General features: G+C 39.7%; 1 protein-coding gene across 1 annotated transcript; it reads left to right on the forward strand.

The window, feature by feature from the left end:
- The first annotated feature begins 16,234 nt into the window (after positions 1-16,234).
- On the forward strand, positions 16,235-25,954 carry LYG2 (lysozyme g2). The gene is made up of 7 exons (XM_019800413.2): positions 16,235-16,350; positions 16,483-16,588; positions 17,068-17,135; positions 22,424-22,564; positions 23,356-23,552; positions 24,341-24,479; positions 25,836-25,954. The coding sequence occupies exons 3-7, from the start codon at positions 17,093-17,095 to the stop codon at positions 25,952-25,954; spliced, it is 639 nt and encodes a 212-aa protein (XP_019655972.1). The 5' UTR covers positions 16,235-16,350; positions 16,483-16,588; positions 17,068-17,092.
- Positions 25,955-27,312: the final 1,358 nt, after the last annotated feature.

A 27,312-nucleotide genomic window follows, 5' to 3' on the forward strand; every position in this document is an offset into this window, starting at 1 on the left:
CCGCCTACCCACCTCCCTTCTGGCCACCACCAGTTTGTTCTCTGTATTTATAGGTCTGATTCTGCTTTTTGTTGTCTATGCATTTGTTTTTGTTTTAGATTCCACAGATGAGTGAAATCATATGGTATTTGTCTTTCTTGGTCTGACTTATTTTGCTTAGCATAACACCCTCTAGGTCCATCCATGTTGTTGCAAATGGCAAGATCTCATCCTTTTTTATTGCTGTGTAATATTTATGTGTGTGTGTGTGTGTGTGTGTGTACCACATCTTCTTTATCCATTCTAAGAATGGTGAGCATTTTGTCTTATGTTCATTTATATTTTTTCTTCTGTTTTTTCTTTATGGCTCTTTCATTTTCTATTTTAGTGCATCTCTTTTTTATTGATTGATAGGAATTATTTATCTATTCTGAGTACTAACCCTCTATTATTTCTGTGTCATGCAAATACATTTGTTTGGCTTATAACTTACTTTTTCACTCTTTTTGATGAAAATCTTTGGCTTTGAAGCAAATTCAAAGTTACAGAAAAGTTACAAGAGTATACAAATAACTTACTTGTATAATACAAATAAAGTTTTCCCAAACCATTTGAGAGTAGGTTGTCAATATGATGTCCCATTATCTATGAAAACTTTAGCGTATGGTTTTTATGAACAAGGACATTCTCCTACATCACTACAGTACAACAAGATGGTCATTAGGGAAATGCTATCTGGCAGCATTTTGTTCAGAGTTTTTCATTGTAACCTGGGGATGGGATAGGCTGTAGTGGGTTCATGCCATCTGAGTAAGGAGCAAAGCCCAAATAACGTTTTAAAATTACATTTTGTTGTTGCTGCAGTTTGTAAATGTAATTAATATATATATTTTTTCCATTGACATCAGATGCATAAAAATCAGATGAATTATAATTCTTGGTCTCTAACACATTATCATTAGTCCTTTCACAACCTTCTTTTATTTGTTATTTAAAAAATATAATGAAGACTTGTGAACCCACATCAACCCAAAAACTTGAATAGAGCCAATAACTGACAGCAACATATGTTTTCTTCTCCTATTCCATCCTCAGATTTTCCCCCAACCATTTTTCTGTATTTTAGATTTATCATTCCTTTCTTATGAATATAGTGTATATGCTTAGTCTTACACAGAAATGTGTAATACGTGTATTGCTCAGTCTTACCTTAATAGCAACTGTACTGAGATACAATTCACATATCATACAATTTACTCTTTTAAAGATAGAATTAGTGATTTTTACACATTCATGCTGTTGTGTGACCATCACCACTCATTTCAGAACATTTTCATCATGCTCAAAATAAACCCTATATTTATTAAGCAGTCACTCCCCATGCCCCCCAAATAGCACCCCACTCCCAGCTGTCACTAATCTACTCTTTTCCTATGGATTTCTCTAATGGATATTTCACATAAATGAAATTAAATAATATGTGTTTTTTGTGGGGTGCCTGGTGGTTCAGTTGGTTGGCTGTCTGACTCTTGGATTTTGGCTTGGGTCATTGTCTCAGGGTCATGGGATTGGGCCCTGAGTTGGGCTCCCTGCTCATCCTGGAGTCTGCTGAAGATTCTCTCTCCCTCCCCCTGCTCTGCATTCCCCCCTTCCTTGGCTTGTGCACATATTCTCTCTCTCTCTCTCTAAAATAAATGAATAAAAATAAAAATAAAGCTTAAAAAATAATATGTGTTTTTTTTTGTGTCTAGATTTTTTCACTCTGCATAATGTTTTCAGGTACATTCCTGCTGTAGCATGTATCAGCACTTAATTTCTTTTTATAGATGGATAATAGTCCATTGTATGGATATATGCATTTTATCTATTCATCAGTTGATGGACATTTTGATTGTTTCCTACTTTTGGCTACTGTGAATAATAGTGTTATGAAAATTTGTGTACAGGCTTTTTGTGTGGACATACATGTTTTCCGTTCTCCTGCATATATGCTTAGGAGTGGAGGTTCTGGGACATGTGGTTACTTTATGGATAACTTTTGGAGGTGATGCCAAACTGTTTTCTGAAAGGGCTGCACCATTTTACATTCCTACCAGCAATGAATGAGGGTTCTTATCTCCACATCCCTGTCAGTCATGATTGTCCATCTTGTGGTTTTTAGCCATCTAATGAGGGTGAAGCGGGAGCTCATTGTGGTTTTGATTTGCCTTTCCTGATGACTAATATTGTTGAGCACCCTTTTATTGGCTTTTTGCATATCCTCTTTGGATATAATGTCTGTTCAAATACCTTGCTTATTTTTAATTGAGTTTCTTATCTCATTTTTGGGTTGTACGTATTCTTTACATATTCTAGATATAAGCCCCTGATCAGGTTTATGATTTGTAAGTATGTTCTCCCATTCTGTCAGTTGTCTTTTTATTTTTTTTGATAGCATGGAGATGACCCAGCTTGGACCATGAGGAAAAGGAAAACACTTAGGGATGGTGGAGCAGTAACACAGAAGAAGGATCCAATTCATGAGAGAGAAATAAACTTCTGCTTTGTTGAATCACTGATAATAATTGTGTCATACAACCAATAGTACATTTTCCCTTTCCAAATGCCTTCATACCCATTACTGGACTATGTTTCCGTAGAGGCTCTGTGAGATAGGTAGCACCATGTTATTCCCATCTCACAAAAGAGAAACCTGAGACTCAGAAAGCTCAGTGACTGACATGGTGTCACACAGCTTGTGGGTGCAGAGTGGCAACGAATTCTTAACACCAAGCCTCCCGGCCTCCTACGAGCCCTGATCTCCTAGTTGGGGAGGAAAGGGAGTTATATTTTCTGTCTTAGGGGAAGAAGGTGGATAATCACAGTACACCTTTGGTCAGAATTCTAGGCTCTGCTTCTATTTATTGTGTACACTTTTATAGTAACTTAAACTTTCTGAGCCTCAGTTCCTTATTTATAAATTAAAGAGTTGGACAGGTTGATGCTCTGAATTTCCTACCAGGTGTAAATTTCCTTTAATATAATTATAGTGCTTCCAGGTAATTGTTTCAAATACCTGTTATGCTAAATATTTGCTCAGATGGCAAACCATCTCAGCTAAACTTAAAATATATTGGGAAATTCTTTTGGATGCCAGTTTAACAAAGGCAGCTGCCCTTAAGCAGTAACAGAGACATAGGGTGCCTACGTGGCTCAGTCGGTTAAGCGTCTGACTCTTGATTTCAGCTCAGTTCATGATCCCAGGGTTGTGAGATTGAGCCCCGTGTTGGGCTCTGTGCTCAGTGAGAAGTCTACTTGAGGTTCTCTCTCTTCCTGTGCCCCTCCCCTCCCAACTTTCTCTGTCTTTTAAAAATAAATAAGTACATCTTTAAAAAAGAGAGAGAGATGTGGCTTCACCTAAGACATTTTGGAAGTCACTCCATGTCTCTGCTTGAATTTCCGCATCTGTGGAATGAGAATTAAAGGAAATTATGTGTGTAAAATGTTGATTACAGCCCCTGACACAGGTAGGGATTCAATCAATGACAAAAATAATTATTCTTATACAAGATAGACATGCAATCCATTAACCTCCTTGTAACAAGAGTTACAAGATGGAGTTCACAAGAACTTACAGAAAAGGCTGCTTAAGGAGGCCAGAGCAGAGTTCTTGGGAGAAACAGGATATTCTTAGGCTCTATTTTAATGAAATCTTCATGAATGCCAAAGGCTGCACTGATCAACTGTGACACTGGGACCCCAGACAGGCTCTCTCCTTGGGTTGAATGCTGTCACCCAAACATCAGTACCTGGAAGAAAATGGAAGAGGGGCTTGGGATGGCATTGTTTATTGAGTAAGAGTTTAGGGAGGGGAAATCAATTTAGAAAAAATAACGACAATTGTTCTTGCTAGCATTGGTATGATTTCATTTCCATGTTCTGAGAGAAGATAAAAACCCTAAAGTTGTATATAGAAAGAGCACAATGCCTGCCCTGCCCTTGGGAAGTCTGTTTTTCAGGGAGATTTCTCAGCTCCCAGTCCAACATCAGAGCTCAGAGCTGCAGCTGTGACTTCAATTTCCTGGGGAACAGGGTGCGTAATGTGTCAGTCCTGAAGGGAAGCCCTTTCTTTGCTCCTCAGATGAAAGATTGCCTCTACCATCCCCCGTATGACTTCATCTCTTGTTCTTTCATCTGCCTGAGGCCACAGATGTCCAGGACTCTGGAGTTATGCAATCTAATCTTCCAAAAAACAGTGTTTATATGGTCTCAGGGTCTGCTGCTGCCTTATTTGATGAAGCTGCACTGGGACGTCTTATTTGAAACATCCCAGGAGAGAAAACTGGTTATAACTTTCCTTACAGGTTAGGGTAGCAACACTGATTACAACATGGAGGGTAAACAGGGCTCTGCGCAGAGTTGCTTCTATAATATGACCTTCAAAGCTCAGCGGGGTGAAAATACAATGTTGAAACATTTAAAAATTTAAATTAAAACATTTTTTAAAAGGCCTTTGTTACTCTGATGTTCTCCTTGGTTTCTGTGGGAAATAGTTTACAGTCTGTGATTTTTAAAAAATTTATTCCTAAGCAAAACTGGAAAGTTATCCTCAAGCATTTCTTCCTTGTGGGTGACCTGCTGCCCTGCTGCCTCCACCCAAGGACCAATTAGCCCCCTAATGATTTCTCACAGGAACACCTACCTTGTTCCATCAAAATGTACCTCTCCTATTGCTTATCTTCTCCATATCTTGCTTTCTGCTTTCTAACTAACTTAAAGAGAGTAGGAAAGATAGCAAGAGAGAGGGAGAGAAGCAGAGAGAGAGAGAAAGGAAGATTTAAACTCACCAACGTGCTAATGTAAGTTGCAATTTTCTCACCCATAAAGTAAAAATAACACTAGAAACAAAGTGAATTAAAATATATTTAGGCCAGAGGCACCTGGGTGGCTCAGTCGGTTAAGCATCTGACCCTTAATTTTGGCTCAGGTGATGATGTCAGGGTCATGGGATTGAGCCCTGTGTTGGGGGGGTCTGTGCTCAGCAGGGAGTCTGCTGGAGATTCTCTCCCTCTCCCTCTACTTCTTCCCCTGCTCATGCTCTCAGTTTCTCTCTCAAATATATATATATATAGGCCTGCAGTTGAGGAAAATGCTCAGTTTACTTCAGATGATGGTGCTCTATTGTAGAGATTCATAGGGAAGTGAGAAAGCAGAGGAAGCTGGTTCAGCAGAAAATGAGTAGATGGCATGGAGAACTAGAATGTTCTCCAGAAGACCGCAGACCCCTAGTGGCCCAACAGCAGCTCTTGGTGGTCTGTTCTTGGGATTCAGGAACCCTCCGTCTCTGTATCAACAGCGACTATTTCTGACAGCCAAATGATTTTTCTGACTAATCTCTGGTCTCCTGTCTGCTCACTCGAGGCTTCTCCTACCTCATGGCTTCTGCTTCCTGCCTTCTTTCTGCGGATTTTTCTGCTTCTTGCTACTCTACTCTCTGCACCTTACAACCAAACTCTCCAATCAGGAAAACCAAAACCAAAACCACAAACCTCTCCAATCAGAGCTTCACTGATTGCTCTCCAGTACAATTACCCACAGATTATTCCAAACTTCCCTTTTCTCATGGCTCATCTTAATAGTTCTTACAGATTTATCAGTTGTAGGATGACAGCATTACCTGTTTATCAGACTTGGTTTTCCCCATGTGCTTTCTTGCTTCACTCCTAGTCCACAAACACATATAGAGTGCCTGTGATATGCCAAATACTATGCCAAGTACTGGGGATAGCAAGATTGGCAGAACATGAATCAACAGACTATGAGAGAGACAACCCAGAAAAGAGACAATTGAAATTCAGTGATGTATTTGTTTTCTAGGATTGCTATGACAAATTGCCACAAAACGGGTGGCTTAAAACAGCAGAAATTAATATCTCACAGGTCTGGAGGCTAATGCCTAAAATCAAGGTGTCAGCAGGGCCATCCTCCCTCTAGCTTTTGGTGGTTGCCTGCAATCCTTGGCATTCCGTGGCTTGTAGACACATCATTCCAATCTCTGCCTCAGATTTCACCTGGTGCACTCCCTGTGCCTTCACATGGCCTTCTTTAGGGACACCAATCACTGGATTTAGGACCCACCCTAATCCACTATGATCACACCTGCAAAGATCCTATTTCTTTTTTTTTTTAAGTATTTATTTATAGACAGTGAGTGAGAGAGAGTGCACAAGAGAGCGGGTAGGGTCAGAGGGAGAAGCAGACTCCCTGCTAAACAGGGAGCCTGATGTGGGGCTCAATCCTGGGGCTCCAGGATCATGACTTGAGCTGAATGCAGGCGCTTAACTGACTGAGCCACGCAGGTGCTGTGTAAAGATCCCTATTCAATCCAGGATGGGTGGTAAAGCATACACTGGTGGGGGGAGTACAGGGTGCTCCACGGAGGACATTTTCTCCCTTCCTCCCTGAATAATGGCTGCCTACTGGCCTGATCTAGTCATAGAATGTCCAGCACAACTGAGCAGCACAGGAAAAGCAATAATCATACTACTGGTAAACAGTTACCATCTGTTGAATGATTGCTATGTATGACGGGCATCATAATAGGTGCTTTATATAGAATTAAATGTAATTCTCACGACACCATAAATAAATAATAGTATTCTGGTTAAGTTAGTTAATCAGGGAGGTTAAGTTAGTTTCTCAAAGTCAAATGGCCAGTTAAGGGCAGATCAGTGTTTGATCTAAGGTGTAAGACTTTAGCACTACAAATACTTCAAGGGAGTCTGGGGCTGACATGACCTGGTATAGTGCAACTTGAAATACTTAAAAATATTTCCTTTATAGATATAAAAAATTTGGTGTTAGGTGACTCATTTGTCTTAGGGCATCAAAAGGTAATGTAAACAGTCATCATTTAGAACTATGTCATCCAGGGGCGCCTGGGTGGCACAGCGGTTAAGTGTCTGCCTTCAGCTCAGGGCGTGATCCCGGTGTTCTGGGATCGAGCCCCACATCGGGCTCCTCCGCTATGAGCCTGCTTTTTCCTCTCCCACTCCCCTTGCTTGTGTTCCCTCTCTCGTTGGCTGTCTCTATCTCTGTCAAATAAATAAATAAAATCTTAAAAAAAAAAAAAGAACTATGTCATCCAATATGGTAGCCATTAGCCATATGTGACTACTGAGTACTTGAAATGCAGTTAAGTTGAACAGAGCTGTGCTATGATTCTAAAATACACAGACTTAGTATGAAAAAGAAGATTGTAAAATATCTCAATCTTTAAAATGAAATCATATTTTAGATGTATTGGGTTAAATAAAATATACTATTAAAATTAATCTTATCATTTTTTTCTCCTCTTTTCAATGTGGCTAATAGAAAATTTAAAATCAAATTCATGGCTCACATTTTATTCCTGTTGGACAGTGCTGGTCTGGAAAATCTCTGAACATAGAACTCCAAAAGGCATATTTTCCAATGGGAGTGAATCAGAGAACGTACACAGGTGCTGAGCAGTGTTGAAATTAAAGTGGACCTAGGAGGCTTTGAAGAGAGGTCTTTGTATGGCCAGGTGGTAATTGAGGCCATTAACGCCTGGTTTTTGGAAATGACAAAACAAATCACTGAATCTTAAAATTTCATGATTTAAGAAATAAATGCCTTTAATAATAAATGTTCAGTAAGCGATGGGAAGGAAATGCCTTGGATTCAGTGTCTGAATATTTGGGTTCTAGTCTCAGCTTCACCTTTTATTAGCTGGGAGATCTTGGGAAAATAATTTAATCTCTTTTCTTGTATGTATAATGAAGGAGATAAATCTTGACCTTTCTCAGAGGGTTATTTCAGGTATTTTAACTTATTCAAAAGCCCATTTAAATTTCTGAAGCACTGTGCAAATATAAGATATTAAAAAGACATTGCCTATGTTATAATCCTGGCTCAGTCTGGCTGTACAGAGAGTTGTTGATAAATTTCAAAGTGGATAATTACTTTAAAGACAATTTGGCATTGAACGTATTGGTGCGTTCATGCTTATGTCTATGCAGGGGAGCAAAGGAAGCAATGATGAAAAAACCAGTAGCTCCCTTTTTCTTCTTTTTTCTATCGTAGTTACAACTCCCTAAGGAACTTTGGATGAAAATTCTGGAACCTGGCAAAATCAAATAAATCAGGCTGAGGTAATAAATAGAACAAAAGTTGCTGTAGGATGATGTTTTGGGCTGAGCTATTCATTCTGCCCAAGCTGGCACCTTCCTGGGTTGGCTCTTTTTAGAGGCAAAGGCAGCACAATGCTGCTCTCTGTTGTTAACAGTGTGGCATGACCAGCTGGGGCCATTTCCCCATTTGTCTTAAACAGTCAGTTCCCCAGCCCCAGGCTGGTGAGAAGTTCCTACAAAGGAGCCAGGAGAAGCCAGGGGTGCCCAAGGCATTCTCATCCCTGTGCCAGCCTCAGGAATACTGGCTGAGGTTGCGTCAACCTGAAGGGTGATTGCTAACAGCCATAACTCCTCAGACATCTCTCCATTACTTGTTGCTGGACTGGACCCTCAGAGAGGCCAATGTTCTCCTGGGCCTTTCTGTTGCTGTACACATCTGGAACTAAGACTCAGACTCCATTTCCTCAGCCCTCAATTTGACACAAAGAAGGGTGGACAAATGTAAATGATCTCTGAAGATCCCACCTTCCCAGTCGCCTTCTGTGGTAAGGATCCAGGGGCTGGAATTCGGGAAGGTGCCCTTGCAGTTTTCACAAAACTCCAGGGGCCCAGGGCCATCTAAAGGAAATCCCTACACAGTATTCACCTGTGGGATCAGACTTAGCTACACTCTAGAGAACACATAGGATTCTTTAAAATTCTAAAGAATTTTAAAATAGTGCTTCTTTCTGATAACTAAATTAATACATATTCTTTGTAGAATACTTGAAAGTTACTGAAAGGTACTGTGATTACACCCACATAAATGATTCATTATTTTGTTTTATGTTCTGTAATTCCTTTTTAAAAAATATTTCATATAACTAATAAAAGGCAAAAAAACTCTACCCCAAAACAAAAACAAAAGGCTAGGACCCAGACTATAATGTACTAAGGATTCCTACTTTTAAAAATGAGAAAAAAGCAAACGATCCAGTAAAAGATTATCAAAGGATACAAGCAGGTGGTTTAGAGAAGCTGTAAGTGGAATGGTGAATATGCATAGCTGAAAAGACACCCAACCTCAATCAGGGAAATGAGACTTTTCCCACCCAGTTTAAAAGTCTGATAATAATAAAGTTTGGTGGAGATGTGGGGGGTTGGGGACATTCATACCCTACTTTAGAGGGTAAGTGTGCAGCAGCCTCTTTGAAGAAAATTTTATAACATCTGGTACAGGTGAAGATGCAATTCAGCTTATTGTCCATGACTGCATATACATACACTTAAAATTGGAACCATTCATTAATACTATTTAATAACCTGCTTAAGTAAAGAGCTTAAAGATATATCATGAACATTTTTCTGTTGTTAAACAAGAAAACTTATTATTAAAAAGCCTCCAGCAGAGGCTCCTAACCCATGCCTCCTTTCTCTGCGCTTTGGGGGGCCTAGCATTTTGGTGCTTCTAAAACATTTATGGACTCTGACCTCAACCAGTCCATATCTGGACCCTACTAATCTTTTGGGCTCTATTGTCAGGTCTTTTAATTCTCCACCACAGCTTTTCCACATTTTCTCCATTTCCTCAAGCTTCTAGTTTTACATAATTTTCACTCTCAGCACATGATCTGACCTTCTATTTCACAGGGGAATTAGGAATCATTAGGTTACTCTCTGTTTTCTCCAATCGATTCTATAAATTGAACTGCATTACCATCTGATTTTGTCCTCTTTTCTTTCTGTTACAGTGGAAGAAGTCATGCCTCAGGCCAATCTCTATTCCTAGGCTTTTGAACTCCTGGCTTTAACCTTACTGGATCACATAATGCTTCCATTTCCATATCCTCAGTATCTTCTACAGCTCTTAAATATTTCAAGTCATTCTCAGGATAAACCATAACAAAGTGGCCTTGATCCAAGCCTTCCTCTAGATACTGCCCCAGCTCTTCTCTCTGACACAGGTATAGTGAACAACTCCGGCACATTAAAAAAAAAAAATCAGACTTCTCCTTTCTCCTTTTCAAACAAATCTATTCCAAGACACATTTGAATAGTCCAGAGGTGGGTACTTGACCCAATCTAGGTTATTTGGAGTTCTTCCCAAATTTGTTTGTTTAGCAATCTGGATATTATTCTATTATATGGCTATACCATGATTGTTAATTCATTTCCCTGTTGGTGAATTTTTGGAATGTTTCCAGTATTTGGGCTACTGTAAATAAAGCTACTGTGAACATTCTTGTGCAAGTCTTTTGGAAGGCATTTGTTTCTATTTCTCTTAGATAAATACCCAGGAATGGAATTGCTGGGTAATATGTTAGATGTATGTGTAGGAGCCTAGAGCAGACCACCCCAAAGTGTGCCACTTTGGGGTATTAATTATTTAAAATTAAAGTTAGTTAAAAGGAGCCGGTGCAAGAAGAACATTCTGGCCCCTCTTTTGTCTCCAAAAAGCAGGAGAGAAATCTCCCATGTGAAAGGTACCTTCCCTGTACCAAGAGGTAAAGAGACATCCTTATCAACAGAGATAGGGAATTTGGGCCAAGACGGCTGTATCAACAAACCTTGTACTTTTTAGTAATTTACTACTCCAGCCCAAATTCTGTTCAGAATTCCTTACTAACTGAAGCTCCCAAACAAAAGTTATCTTTATCCTGTCAATTCCTCAGAGTTATTGTCTCTTTGTCTAAAAAATATAAAAACTGCCTGCTTTGGTCATTCTTTAGGTCTCAATTTCATTATTGGGCCTTCTTGTGTACATAATTAAACTTTATTTTTTTCTTTTGTTAATCTGTCTCCTGTCAATTTAATTCTTAGACTAGCTAGAACTCTGAAGGATGGAAAAAAAATTTTCCTCCCCAACATATGTTTAACTTTATGCAAAACTGCGGAAGAGTTCTCCAAAGCAATTATACCATTTTACATTCTAACCAGGAATGTACAAGAGCTCCATTTGCGTCATATTTCCACCAATATTTGATATAACCACTATTTGATGTTAGCCTTTTAAAAGAGTGTGAAATGCTATCTCATTGTGGTTGTTAATTTGTATTTCCCTGATGCCTAATGATGTTGAGCACTTTTTCATGAGCTTTTTGACCACTTGCTTATCTTCTTTTCTTCACTCTTGGTCAAATATTTGACACTGGAAGATCTTGTACCTTCAGCAGGGTATGGTATTTTATTTACCATAGAGTAGATTAAACTCAAGACAAGAAAAGAAAAGCACTCAGCAGCTCAAGCCAGGCACTGAAATATCTTGAGGTTAAATTGAGCTTTTTAGTGAAATTTTGTGAAAGGGCTCCCTCCCCTTCTGCCTTCCCACCAGCCATTGTTTCCAAAGTACCTTTGCCATGTATTCTTGGGCAGCCCCTTCATTCTGCAGTTTCTAAGCTGTGCAGTGGGGGTTTAGGCTATGTGTGACTGTTTCTGAGGTTGTCCTTCCTCCAGTCCCACCAGGCAGGCTGCAGAGTCCCAGCGATAGCCTTTGCTTGTCTTGCCATATGTCCTTCCTGGCTGAAGTGAAGCTTCACTTGTTACTTCCTGTCCTATAAGTCAACTCTTCATTATGTTTCCTGGTGTCCTGTGGACAAATAAACAAACAAATGAATAAATCAACAAGAAGCTAAACCATCAGGATTTGCGTGCAACACCATCATAGTAATAGCTGGCATGTATATGAAGCATGCAGTTTATAACATGTTTTCACACATATAATTTATTTTTATCTTCAAAACAGTCATGGGGCATCATTATCATCTCCATTTTACAGATGAGGCAAACTAAGGCTCAGAGAGGTTAAATGAGTGGCCCATGGTAATCATCCTTGGTTGTTCTTGAGAAAGGAGAGCGGAGACTGGGATTCCCAAATGACAACATGGTAGAGGCAACCCAGTCTCTAAAACCACAGACCAGTGCTGGGAGAGGGGTAGACGGGGATGAGGAAGGAAAGAGGACCAAGCAAGCTTGAGATCCTGGGCTCTTTTAACTCCCAAAGGTGCTGACCTAAGCTAGCTAAGGGCACAAGTGCGGCTCTCTCTGTGATGTGTCCTGAAGAGTCCTTCAAGGAACTCCCACCAAAATCTACTTCCTTGGGCATGCACAGTGCCTTAGATTCCATCATCATTCCTCTCCTTCTACTAATTGGGACAGTACTTCTTAAACTTTTCCACTGAAACTGTCTCAATGGCATAGGCATATAAAGGCTACCCTGGGTGGGCAGTGGTTTGGAACAGAGTTCCAAGTGGGAGCTGAAAGAGAGACCTTTCTGAGTCTGGTGTTTTATCTTAAAAATGAATGCAGATTTCACATTTTGTTTTCCATAATAAAGGTGTGTGTTTTTAAAACACATGTATTTTATTGTAAAAATAATGATCCTTTTGCAAAGAGGGGTGTGTGTGTGTGTGTGTGATGGTTGTCCTCTGGTTTCTGCATCTCCTTGGCAGACTGACTCATTTCTCACTTTGAAAAAACAAGACTTCAGGTATTGAAAACCCTGGTTAAAATTTAAAATTAAATTGTACCTGAAAATGATATTACTTTAAGTTTCTGTCATTAATTAATAAAACTCTGCTATCAGATTAAGCTCAGGGGGAGCAGGACATTGGGTTAGGAAGTAGAGAGGCAGCAGAAAGGAAAGTTAAAAATTCTGTGGAATTGCCAGAGGATTCGAGTCTTGTCTTGGGCTTCAACATCACAGCGATAGGCATTGTGACAGGAGTGATGATTCCCCAGACTGTGATCCCCACCTAGCACCAAACTATGAGCAACAGCAATCAGAACCTCAGCAGACGGAGCCACCCAGGTGCCCTGAGAAAGGATGTTTTTTGCATATAGATCATATTGTTACTTTGGGAAACAGGGGGGCTGATGGAGATGATAGCAGATGACTGGTCCCTTCAAGCTCTTCCTGGCACCATCAGTACAGCTCACATGCATAGTCACTGTTAGCACCCTTGGAAAGAGATGGGGAATCATTCATTCAGTAAATTACTTTTCAGTCAAAATTTTTCTCAGACCTTATATGACACCATCCACACTTAACCATCCATTGGGTTTTGGACTACTAATTAAAAGGTAGGCTTTAGAGTGCAACAAACCTGGGAGCAGACCTAGGCCATGGCCCTTACTACTGTTCTGCCAGGCCTACTATAGAAACTCAATGCACGTTACTGGTGAAGATATAAAGTGACAAAAAGCAACTGAGGAATTGACTCTTATTTGTATTTAAAATTTACAACAGCATTGGAGCGCCCCATGTGGCTCAGTTGGTGAAGCATCCGACTCTTGATTTCAGCTCAGGTCATAATCTCGGGGTTGTGAGATCGAGCTCCTCGTCAGGACTCTGTGTTGAGCATGGAACCTACTTAAGATTCTCCCTCTCTGTGGAAAACAGTGTGGAGGTCCCTTAAAAAGTTAGAAATTGAGCTACCCTATGATCCAGCAATTGCACTACTGGGTATTTACCCCAAAGATACAGACGTAGTGAAGAGAAGGGCCATATGCACCCCAATGTTCATAGCAGCATTGTCCACAATAGCTAAATCGTGGAAGGAGCCAAGATGCCCTTCAACAGATGCCTGGATTAAGAAGATGTGGTCCATATATACAATGGAATATTACTCAGCTATCAAAAAGAACGATTTCTCAACATTTGCTGCAACATGGACGGCACTGGAGGAGATAATGCTAAGTGAAATAAGTCAAGCAGAGAAAGACAATTATCATAGGGTTTCTCTCATCTATGGAACATAAGAACTAGGAAGATCGGTAGGGGAAGAAAGGGATAAAGAAAGGGGGGGTAATCAGAAGGGGGAATGAAGCATGAGAGACTATGGACTCTGAAAAACAAACTGAAGACTTCAGAGGGGAGGGGGTGGGGGAATGGGATAGACTGGTGATGGGTAATAAGGAGGGCACGTATTGCATGGTGCAGCTAAATCGTGGAAGGAGCAATGAATCATCGAACTTTACATCAAAAACCAGGGATGTACTGTATGGTGAATAACATAATATAATAAAAATATTATTATAAAAAAAGGATTCTCTCCCTCTCTCTCCCTCTGCCTTCCTCACTGTTCTCTCTTTCTCTCTCTCCCTCTCTCTCTCTCTCAAAAAAAAAAAATCACAACAGCATCTACAAACCAATGACTGCTAACTATCAGCAACTGGAATGATTTATTCAGACCACAGACAACGCTTTGCGTGCAAATTGATTGATTTGAACCTGTTGTAAGAATTACTCTGCAGGGTCATTTGTCCATAGCACTAGCACCTTGGACATAGTGGAAGAGCATGGATTTTGGAATCTTATAGACCTGGCTCAAATCCCAGCTTTGCCATGTCCTGACAGTGCCATCTTCGACAAATTGCTTAACTTCTCTGAGTCTCAGTTTCCTCATTTCTAAAATGGGGATAATAGCTACCTTACAGAGCTGTTGGAGGAGTGGATGATACAATGTACACAGGAACCTGATGTATGATGGGTGTCAAATAAATGTTTATTTGTATTCCCACAATTTGGACAAAGCTTAATAATCCACATCAGTTTGAAAGCACTTACTTAAATTGCAGAGGGCCTGGACATTAAGAGCTTCATACCTAGAAAGACTTGTAGCCCCACTATATGGGAACAGGGAGAGGAATAAAATAGGCTTCACGTTTAACAGTACTTTCAATGTTTTGTTTTTACTTTTGTTCTCTAGGAGCACCTAGAGACAGCTTCAGCTTCTATCTAGAATCTTTTTTTTTTTTTTTAAAGATTTATTTATTTGACAGAGATAGAGACAGCCAGCAAGAGAGGGAACACAAGCAGGGGGAATGGGAGAGGAAGAAGCAGGCTCATAGCGGAAGAGCCTGCTGTGGGGCTCGATCCCATGACGCCGGGATCATGCCCTGAGCCGAAGGCAGATGCTTAACCGCTGTGCCACCCGGGGGGCCCCCTATCTAGAATCTCTTACATAACGTTTCATTCTTCCTCTACTCTTTCTTCCTTTCCTCTTTCTCCCACCTTGTCCTGCACTGGGAGGGGGTGTGTCATGAGCACGTCAGTGCAATGTTGCCATTGTCACTGGTGATGGCCCATCTGTTCCTGAGGGCCATGTTGGAGGAGCTGGACCCAGGCAAAACCCCCTATTACAGAGTTGCCTTGACTGGAAGCATTGATAGTGGTGGTAGAGCCGGCCCCTGCCATGAATCATTTTCATGATAGTCAAGGCAGGAATCATCATTGGTTCAGAATATCCCTGCCCTTCTTCCCTGGAATGGAAGGCTGGAGGCCACTTAAAGGGAAGTCTATTCTACAAACAGGAAGGCAGGCAGGGCAGAAGTGAATGCAATGAGGTGGTGCAGAGATCAGCTTCGTGAGGGCATGATCTCCTAGAAGTTGCGGTTTATTCATTGCCAGGGAGCCTGGCAAGTTATTTGACTCAGGGCCTTCGTCTTGCTCAGTCTCTCTCACACCTGTGTTCACCTGGTGGATTTATGGAAGGATTGTGTACAGTCTTAGACACTTCTTACACTTGTGGAAGGACCTGTGTCAGACTTCCTCCCCTTTGGAAAATGTGCTTTGCCTGTTTCAAGAATGTCCCTTCCATTTCTTATTCCCAGGGCTGCACAATGTGCTTTATCTCTTCCTTTGGACGTAAGTGTGAAGAAAGATACTCCATCCTTGAAAAATTTTCATCCCTGGCCAAATCTTTTTTTCCCCATTTCCTCAGATATTTTGGGAAACTAGCACTCATGTTGCTACTCTCTGGCTTTGTACTGATCTCCCAGAGCAGGTAGCCACTCTTGGCTCTGTTTGTCAGAGTAGAATTGGAGCAAGGACCCATGTGGCATATTGGTATGTGGACCATGTGACAATGGAATGAGGAACAAAGAGCAGGAGGCTTGGCCTTCAGGCAAACAACCAATCCAGGAATGAGAGCTGCTAGTATTTCCTGTTTATTCATCTTTTTTAATGCTAATTATCTATTTCTTGTTCTCAAATTTAGAAGCTGTTGACCTAGCTCAATTTTAGATAACCAGAAACTATCCACGAAATATATGCCTCCAATATAACTTGGGGGTTCATTAGATTAATTAATTAATAGTGGTTAATAAATGCCTTGATATCTCTTTATTAAAAGGGCCACCTAAGTACAAAGTGTTATTATAATAAGGTCTAATGAGGTCAGTGATTTAAAGAGAGGGTTTTAAACGATATATAAAGCTCCTCCAACAATCAGTGGCACAGGATGAAGGTAAGAAGAGGCAGGTGAGTCTGCATGCTGGCGTTTAGAGCCTCCTCCACAGTGGCAGGGCCACACTGAAGTTTGCTTGGATTGAAGCCAGGTAATCATAGATCTACCAACTAATGGATTCTCAAATTGTTTAACTTGTCTTTTAGGACAAAGGCCACTGCTTTGTTAAAGCTTGGCGTGCAGGGTAGTGCTGAAGACAGGGGACTTTCCTAAACCGAGAGGAAGGACTTTCTCTGCAAGGTCAGAAACCAGGTTAGTGCTCACCTTCTTGTATTTTGTAGAACACTTAAGCTGTCTTTTGAATGAAACCAAAAATAGAGTTGATGCAGGAAGGTAGGGAACACTGCAAACCTCTTCTGAGTCGTGAGCTCTGATGCTCCTCTCAGTGGCTTCATTTGGTTTTCCAAGGACACTATGGAAGAATGGGAACAAAATTATGATATGAGCAAGCCTGGAGACAGGATGGGAGTGTGTGTGTGAGCCTAACCTATTTAAGATATTTGTAGGCTCATGTCAATATGAAATTGGATTAAAATGAGTTGGGAGATTATACTTAGGAAAAAGAGTGATCCAATGAACCATTATACTGAGCCTATGAGAATAATATCTTGGAACTGGCAAAAAGGTATTACACTGGAAATGATTCTAAATTTTCTTTTAATTAAAACAAATTTCCTTCAGGAAACTTTCAAGTTTTAAAATTAACCAGTATTTCTTTCAACTCATACTAGGTGCTGTAGGATAAGGTTCACAACAATGCAATCCTCTATCCTGTTTTGGGGACTTGTTGCACTCATTGGTAAGTCATTGATTGACATTTACTGTCTTTTGCAGGGTGTCCACAAAAACATGTAGCATAGTAATGAATCAAAAAAAGCAATGATTACATGTAATGGAGGGGTGGGCTCTCCTTCTAATCAGCCTGGCCATTAAGCAACTGCTTACATCTATAATTAACAGTGTATTCTGCTTGCCAAGCAGGTAAAGGCACTGTCAGTGGGAATTTATGGAACAGTGCCTTGGGAGGCAAGACATATGAAGATAAAATTATTAATACCAGGCAGCAAATAAGAATTAAATGAATATAGACAGAAAAAGACACTAGTCTGGGAGGAGTTTAGGATAAAAATTTCATATCTACTCAGGATGTTGAGACCAGAAAGTCTTTCCTGGAGGATGTGATACTTGAAGAATGTCTGGTGTTATGTGATAAGAGAAGAAAAGAGCCTGCTGAATGGGAAGAATGCCTTTAATATAGGGAGGCAGAAATGCACAAAAAGTATTGGGAGTACCGTAAAGAGACCAGAAGTGAGGGTTTCCGGGGGGGGGGGAAGACTAGAAAGGTAGGCTGGTGAGGTGGCGAGGGACTTTGAATAAGAAAAGATGGAAAATTTGGCTTAGGAAAAATAAAAAGCCATTGTAAACAATGTTCAAGCTGTCTTTATGAATAGAATGAAGATTGAGAAGAAAGTGTTTCTAAAATGTTTAATTCTAAATTTGAAAAAGTGAGGCTACAGAAAAGTAATAATTTCCAATTATTTATTTGGTCAAAACAGGGGAACATAGTTTTAAATTTTTATTCCTTCTTTAATTTCCAGGTGGGGGCTGGGTTATATAGCCAGTAGACTAATTATGAACTACTCTACTAGCTATGTTTAACTGAAAGGTGACTATAATTAAGAAGGGCCTGTATGTTTATGATGTCAACACAAGTAGTGTAAAGTCCATGGTCATATTTTAACCCCCTTAAATCAAACTTAGGTATGCATGAGTCTGCTGGGAATCCTGGTTAACCTATACCTTATATCTAAAGACTCTGGTTCAATAGACCTAGTATGAGGAGCTCAGAAATATGAATTTTTAATAGGCATCCAGATCACTTTGACACCTGTGGTCTGTGGGCCACACATTGAGCATAGCAAAGACCAGCTCTCCAGTAAAAAGAAATTGAAATGATCTTTTTTAAAGATTTTGTTGATTTATTTGTCAGAGAGACAGAGAGCACAAGCAGGGGGAGCAGGCAGTGGAAGAAGCAGGCTCCTTGCCAAGCAAGAAACCTAATTCGGGACTCAATCCCAGGACCCTGGGATTATGACCTGAGCCAAAGGCAGATGCTTAATGGACTGAGCCACCCAGGCATCCCAAATTGAAACTTTTGACATATGGACACTTGATCCAGATAATCTAGATAATTCCTTTACTTCTCATCCATCCATCCATCCGTCCATTCATTATCCATTCACAAATATTTATTGAATGTCCAGTTTGTGCCAGGCACTGTTCTAGGCGCTGAGGAGGAGATAGCAAAGGGAAAAAATGTTCTAGTGAGAGGAATAGACAGAAAAAAAAGAGAGGAAGAAATAAAAGAAGGAAGGAAGGAAGACATGTCAGGTGGTGCTAGGTGATATAAATAAAATAATGTAAGGTAAAGAATGATGAGGCATGTGTGTGTTGCCTTTTTAATAAAAGTAGAAAAAAAGCCTCTTTAATAAGGTAATTAAAAAAATTGCTGTAGAATGTTTCAAACACATAAAATGGGGGCAGGAATAGTATAATTAACTCCCATGTACCATCATCAAGCAACTGTGGTTTTCAACGCTTTGCTATTCTTATTTTATCTATCCCTCAACTCTGCATTTTTTGGGAGGGGGGGAGGTTAGAATATTGTAAAGTAACCCAAAACATCAAAACATTTTACCCGTAAATGTTTTAGTATGTGTCTAAAATATATAAGGACCAGCTCCGGCACAAGAAGATGTTCCTGGCTCACCTTAAACATTTCCCACCCCAGACCAGGAATGAGACTTTTTTCTGAGGAGCACTGGTTCCTCCGAGTGGGATATAATATTTAGAGACCACAATATGAGTACCAGGGGTGCTCCATTGCTAGCGGGTGTTATTCCTTCCAGGTCTTTTCAGTGGAAAGAACTTAGAAAGTATATATATATATTTTAAAGAAAAATAATTATGCATTCATACTGATATTTCATATTAATATTTATGAATACAAAGGATTTACTAAAAATCCTGGCTCCTAATAACATTAACATGATTACTTATTTATATATAATAGTTTCAAAATAACTATGGCAGTATTACCAACCAACAATGATCCTGTGCATATAGTTTAAGATTTTCTTATGATTCTTTACGTTCACAGGGTGTATTCCATTAGTGGTATATACTTACATTGACTTGTTTTTAAGGAACTAGAAATAATCCTCCTCTATGTGTTAATTAAATTTTCAATTTGATGTGAAGCTAGATTTGTCTTTCACTTTTTAGGAATTTTTTCTATTTGATTTAATTTTTTTAAATTATAGAAACATTTACATGGCTTGAAAATAAAAATTATAAAAAAGGTACATTTAGAGAAGTCTAGCCTCTATCCCTGTCTCTTTTATTTCTTCTTACTTTGCCCCATAACTATCAATTTTTATTAGTTTTTGGTTCATCCTTGCATTGTCTCTTTTGAATATATAAGGAAATCACACACACACGCATACACACACACACACACACACACACACACTCATATTTTCTCCCTTTTTCAAACAAAAAATTCTTTTTTTTTTTTTTTAAGATTTTATTTATTTGACACAGAGAGAGACAGCCAGTGAGAGAGGGAACACAAGCAGGGGGAGTGGGAGAGGAAGAAGCAGGCTCCCAACGGAGGAGCCTGATGTGGGGCTCCATCCCAGGACTCTGGGATCACGCCCTGAGCCGAAGGCAGATGCTTAATGACTGAGTCACCCAGGTGCCCCAAAGAATACAATTCTATAAATATTAGTCTGTACCTGGAGATAATATTACAGAATCATATAGAGTTCTTCCTCTTTCCTTTTTACAGCTGCATAGTAATCTGTTGTGTGGAAGTGGCTTAGCTTACTCAGTCCCTATATGAATGACACTTGCATTGTTCCAAGACCTTTGCTGTTATAAACAGTGCTGAAACAACAGCCTATTGTAAAATCTCCTTCCACAGCAATGTATAAGATGCCTATTGCTGCACAGACTTCTTGTCAGAATACATTGTCAAACTTTTGGTTTCTTGCCAATTAAATAGGTAAAAAATAGTGTCTCAGTGATGTTTTAATATGGCATTCTTTTTTGAGTGTGGTTGAGGACCTTTTTATACATTAAAGGATTCTTTTCTTTTTTTTTGTTTATGAACTGTTTATTCATATCTTTTGCTGATAGTGTGGTATTTGAACAGAGTCCTGAAGGCAGTGAGGCAGCAAATCATGTAGCTACCTGGAGAAATACCATTCTATGCAAAAGGGTCTATAAATATAAAGGCCTGAAGCAGGAACCTGCCTTTGATGTTGAAGGATAAGCAAGGAGAAGAATGTGACTGAAGAAGAGTGAGGAAAGGGAGAAGTCAGAAAGTGAGCAGAGGCCAGATCAGGTAGGGCTTGAAGGCCACAAATGAATGACTGGAAAGCTGCTGGAAGGTTAAGAGAGAAGACTGATATGATCCCATGCATGTTTCCACGAAACCGGCTGGCTTCTGGGGAATAGATTGCAAGGGAGGAGGAGGGTGTTACAATAATCAGATGAGCAATGGTGGTAGTTTGGACCCTGATAGTTGCTGAAAAGTGGTCAGATTCTGGGTATATGTTGTCAGTCTGCACCCTCATTCACAGCTTCTACACCTCTATCTCACATATGATCTGTGTCATGGAAATCCATCCATTCATTTACTCGTGTATATTTCCTACACATATTGTAGGCACAAGGTTCTATGCTGAGGGCCATGGAGAGTGCCAATGCCATGCTCTTTGCATCACATGGAAATCCACGCTGCTTAGAGAAGCTTAATGGTTTTGCTGGTTTCTACTGGTTTTATCATCTAAATAGGCTTTCTAAGAATTCTGAATTTACTTGATAGTTTCACTGTCTGACTTTCTGATGCATTTACAATACTTTTTTTTTTTTTTTGCCTGTTTGTAGTTGGGAGTAGATTGTGCCTGTATTTTTATTTGTTTTGATGAGTTTTGCTTTTTAAAGAAGTTACTCTTTAGAGTTGTTTTATTTTCCTTTTAAAATATATATTTATAAGGAATAGTTCCACTGGTTGTGTGCCTAATTCTAAGAGAGTCTCTTTATACTGTCAAGTTAATCAGAACTAGACCTATAGTGAATGGGTAAAATCCATCTCTTTATTGAAAAACACCATTTACAACACCAAGTGAAACAACATAGTTTTTTACATCAAATGTTTTAACAAATATAATTTCTTATAACAAGTATTTGTAGTTTTAAGATAGAAGTCAGCAGTCCTAGGAACTATTAGAATGAACTTTTCAACTTACAGAAAAGTTCTTTATCTCCTTTAGTAAATAGACTTGGACAGTAATTCATTTCATAATGACAAAATAAAAAAATAAGAACAGGATTTAACTTAAGTTTTTATGGTAAGTTGAATTTTATTTCCAATTTTACTAATTATACTTAGAGAGAAACTAACTTCACAGGAACATGATATAAAATGGATATTTTAAGTTAATGGTACCCTTCCTTTTTTATCTTAAGTAATATTGGTACCATTCTTTCTTATTTTCTTAAATGAAGGCAATTGTTAATCCAGATGTTTACATCCCCAGAAGTATTTGTGTAAGAGGTATCAAAATTTCTCTCAAAGTTCCTTCTTAAAACTCTAGAGGCAATTTTAATTTTGATCAAGATTGCAGCAAATGTTTTTGAGACCTATAAAAATTGATTTTCATAATACTTTGTACAATGTTTACAATTAAGTACTTCATTGAAAATTTTTTGGGGGCACCTGGCTGGCTCAGCCAGTAGAGCATGTTACTCTTGATCTCCAGGTTATGAGTTTAAGCCCCACGTTCGGTGTGGAGACTACTTAAAAAAAATTTTTTTTAAGGTTGGAGTAAAGTGGGATGGGAGAATCTTCTGTTCTATTTTGTCTGATGAGCTATCATAGGGGACTTGGGGAGGGAATTGGAAAACAGTAAGTCTATGGCTTCATCTTGTGAGCCTTCACCTTGGTTTAGTACTGCTCATTATAGCAACTCGAGCAATATTTCTCACAGGCTTCATGAGAATTATCATTCTCTCCCCCAGGCACTTCAAGGGGCTCGTACCCTTTCACTCACTCAATGAGCCCTCACCTGCATCCCCGCCTGTACCATGGCTGCTATGGTGACATCATGACCATGGAGACCTCTGGTGCCGCCTGTGATATAACCAGGTTGATGAACTGTGGTAAGTGAAAAGCAAAGTGAACATTTGGCTTTCCCCCTTTCATCATTTTCATATCCTTTTTTAGGAAGTAGCTTAATTTTGAAAAGGTATAATTGCTGTTATAGCAATAAGATCAAAGTTAAAAATTAGAAGAAAGCAGAATCCTGACCAACCTAACAAATTTCTTCTTTTCATTTTCCCCCTATTCTTTCCAAACCTTATCCAAATGTGTTTATTTCTACATAATTAAATGATTGCTTACATAAAATATTAAATTCTGCCTTTGTTTTTTTGTTTGTTGTTGTGTTTACTTCATGTTACAGCATGAGCATTTTAAGCAAGCCTCTTGCTCTTTGTACATCCTCTCTTTTGTAATCCTGTTCCCAAGTCTTCTTCATGTTATCCCAGTATTAGAACATCAGCGCTGGAAACAGCTACAAGGTCAATCTAATCCTACCTCCCCAATTTATAGATCTGAAAACTGAGGCTCAGCAAGAAGAGACTTCTCATGGGCCTGGAGCTAGGTAGTAGCAGAACAAGCCTCAAATTTAGGTTGGCTGACTTCTAGTCCAAGAGTCTTCCCAAGGCGCCACTGTGGCAGGTAAAAGAAGAACAAGAAAGAGAGCAGAAGTGGTACTGCCTGGGGTTGTGGACCTTTCTGGGTTTGTGCAATTAGAGATTAAAAAAAAAAAAAAGATGTCCTAGAATAGTTGTCCCAAGCTGTGGGCTCTGGTCGGGGGCTGTGACTGGGTTATTAAACTTTGAAAAAGTGTTCTCTTCTGGAGTAAACAGTTTATTTTCTATTGACTTAGGGATCCGTGGTTCTGAAATGTTTGCTGAGATGGATTTGAAGGCCTTAAAAACTTACCAGATTCTGATCAAAGAAGTTGGGCTGAGATATTGTGTGGACCCTGCTCTCATCGCAGCCATCATCTCCAGAGAAAGCCACGGTGGAAGTGTCCTGCAAGATGGCTGGGACCACAGGGGACTTAAATTTGGCTTGATGCAGGTACTTGGCAGGAAACTTTCAGTCAGCCCCACTTTGCCCGTCCTTATGGAAGCTCAACCCAAACTGGATGTCCATTTGTAGTACTTCCAGGCTTCAAGAAACCCTGGTATTTCAGCATAATTTGTACTTCTGTATTTCTATAACACTTCTTTGGTATTTCATTCCAGATTTATCAGTTTTTGGGTATCTTCGGAAAAAACATTTTATGAGTTTTATAACTACAATTTGCAATTAATAATATGCAATGCACTTAAATTGAGAAAATTTTATAAAGGGCACTATTAGAGGTGTCCATTTGGGCTTCATAAAGTAGTGAATTTTATCCATGGAGATCAAACACTATAATTAGACTCTACTTGAATCAAATGGTTCTTTAGGCAAATTGGAGGAAGGGGATCCAAATTATCTGGATGATTGCATCCAGTCTTTATTTTAAACTATCTGTAAAGACCCAAGCTTCAAACTGTCCCAATTAGAAACACATTTTTATTTTTCACAGCAAATGTCTAGTCATTGAGTGCTAATTATTTGTTTTGAAACAACTTTTTCACATATTTATTTATATTTGAGAGTTTAACAAAAACTATGCCACATCCACATCTCCCAAACCATACTTTGATTCTCTGACTCTCTTTTCTGTGAGAGAAGGTAGAATTGATTCTATGGCGATAAATGAAGGGGGCCGAAGCCAGTGGCTGTGCATTTGAACACAAGGAAGAGAAATTGGGAATAGTAGAAAAATGTGTTGCTTTATCCAGATGCTGACATTATTATCTGATTTTTCCTAGCTGGATAAAAAAATTCATCACCCTATTGGTACGTGGGACAGCAAAGAACACCTTTTGCAGGCTGTTGGGATTCTAGCAGACAAAATTAAGGCAATCCAGAAAAAATTCCCCACGTGGAGTGTGGCTCAACACCTCAAAGGTAGGCCACGTTTGTGGTGCTTTGTTGAAAACAGCAGTGAGCGAGACCCCTGCAGGCCAGATGTGCCCTGGGCCTCCCTGGGAGTGTTCCCATGGGGTCAGCAGTGGGCCTGGGAGGAGCTGCCAAAAGGCTGCACTAGTGCTCTCCGAACCACTGAGTTACTTTGAGTGGTCTTCCTTCCCAGCTTCCATTTCCCTTTCTGCCACATGTTGGTGTTTTTATTGCATCTCTCATCAGTTACTGAGCCACTGGATGCCTTGAGAGTTAATGCAAAAACTACTGCAAAAAAGAATGTTTGCCTTCCTCTGATAGATTTTTTTATCTGACGCAACAACCTTAACCACTTTCTTTGTCTGAACAAATGTTTACTCTGAGCGTTCTCAGTGACATCAGTGCTTAGGTACCATATCCAAGTGGAGATCTCTGCTTGGCTGATCACAGACCTCCTCAAACTCAGCATTATCCAGATTGAATTAAGTCACTAGCCTCCCACCATAAACTTGCTCTTTCTTCTGTTTTTCTGTCTCTTCTTTTTTTTTCTGTCTCCGTGAAAGGCACCATAATATGTCAAGTCATTTCAGCTAGAAAACCAGATTGTGTTCTCAGGTTCTCTGGTTCCTTCTGTTTTCACATTCAATCGCATCAAGTCCCATTAAGGCTACCTCTTATAGACCCATGGTGTGCTTATACCTTTTGCCTCCCACACTTTAATTTCCTTAATTTAGAATAAACAATTTCTATTTTCTATTTCAAGGTCCTTGAAGTCAGGGATCAGGACCAGGGGTCTGCACAGTTATGTTAAACACATAAATAACTATTGAAGATTAACATTTTTGGGTAAAATACACATACACACATGCATACGCACACATATCCCTAAAAGAAATGATTATGTCTTGGGCACCATTGTGCACTCTGCACTCTGTGTGGCACCCATCCTGGCACATAGTAGGTACATAAAAACATTTATTGAACGACTGAATGAGGGAGTGAATAAATGAGTAATTTTTTTTTTAATGTGTAAGTTTCTAATGACTGGGAGAATGCTATAAACATTCTCAGACTGAAGATTTGCTGGGGACCAAGTTTTGCCAGGCCTGGACTACATAAGAAGCAAATATGGCTTTTGCAGCAAGAAAAACAAAAGTCTCTTAAAAGGAGAGAGGGGGAAAACAATCTGGAATTTTCCCAGAGATTCTTGGGGTAGTTGACCCTTTCAGGAGGGGAGGAAGGGGGAAGGAGAACCTGGGACTGCCTGCCTTGGAAAATTTGCCTTGGGGGCTTACATCCTGGGAATGCTCATATCTAATTTCTGCTGAAATTAATATTTTAATCTGAACCTCTGTTTCATTTCAGGTGGTCTCTCGGCATTTAAGTCAGGAACCAATGCCATTGTCACCCCCACGGACATAGACAATGACTTGGTCAATGATCTTCTTGCCCGAGCTAAATTCTATAAAAGACATGGCTTCTAGGCAAAGTTCTATGGGTGGGCCAGATTGGCAGGTGTTCAGATGGCCCTTCTTTGAGAGTTTGATATGGGTGTGTTTTACCCAACACAAAGAAATGGTTGCAATTATGACAGAAAACTCATTTCTCAGTTTTCTTTCAAAAAAAGAAAAAGAAAAGGAAACCCACCCAGTTCATAATATGATTCCCATAAAATGTTCACAGACATATATGCATAATTATTTTGTAGTAAATGTGAATATCATGGTAAGTGACATCTACATATTTCAGTGAGGCCCTATTTTATTCCATGATTTCAATGCCTGCTGACCCCGTTTTATCAGAATTGTTAACAAGAGAGCCTGACCTGAGCCTTTGTCCTTTTCCAAATATTTGTCCAAGCCACTGGGCTTGGATTCTGAGATATGCTTAATTCATGAGTCAGTCAACCTGTGGGACAATGGAGAAACTAGGGATGGAATTCTAGCTTCACAAGTAACTGAGAGCTGACTGTGGTGAAGCTGGTCTTCTGAAAGTGATATATGCCATGTGCCTGGGTCACACCAACCTTCTGTGTCTTCTTCCTCTTGTTTTCTGGAGATCCAGGGATTGGCCTCTTCTATTTTCAGTAATTTCTTCCACACACTTGTTCAAGGAGTCCACTCCCCACAAAACATGGCTGAAGATAAGCATATAGGACCTGAATGAGTTATGGTTCTTTAGTTGCAAGCAAAAGTAACCAATTCTGGAAAATTTAAGGAAAAAAAGGCAATTATGAGAAGGCTATCAAAAGACTCATAGAAACAACATCAAGGACATGAAGAGAAACCAGGCAACTCTGTGCAGCAGGAACCAGTTGACCATGCTTGATAGCATCCCCACTGCATGAATGAATTAGCTCTCTCTTTGCATAAATGTTACCCCAGAGACTTTTTCTTCCATCCTTTCATCATTCTGCCTCACTTTTATAATTCCAGGAGAGCGACTCTGATGGGCTTATCTTGGTCATATACAAACCTATGCCCTGGATACTCTGCTTTTTGGTCTTGCCCAGACCACCACAATGGAAAAGAGACAGTTCCCCAGAATAAAAAACCTGGTGCAGTTTGTGGCTTTACTACCATGCTCAGAAGAACACAATTAATAATGTTGGAGTATAAAACCCTTAGAGTCCCTGCTGACATGGCTCCTGGTTGGCCTATAGCTTTGGGGGGGAATATTTGATAAAAGTTTCTATCCATTACTTTTCTTTCTGAGAAGGAATCAAAATTAAACCCACCTACCTCTGAGTGCTCCCGGAGAAAGCCGGGTAAATCTTCTCTGCCCAACAACCTCTTAACCTAGCCTTAAGATTTGACCCAGGCAGAACTGAGACCCTGCGTTT

The sequence above is a fragment of the Ailuropoda melanoleuca genome, chromosome 4 (assembly GCF_002007445.2).
Source record: "Ailuropoda melanoleuca isolate Jingjing chromosome 4, ASM200744v2, whole genome shotgun sequence".
Lineage (NCBI taxonomy): Eukaryota > Metazoa > Chordata > Mammalia > Carnivora > Ursidae > Ailuropoda > Ailuropoda melanoleuca.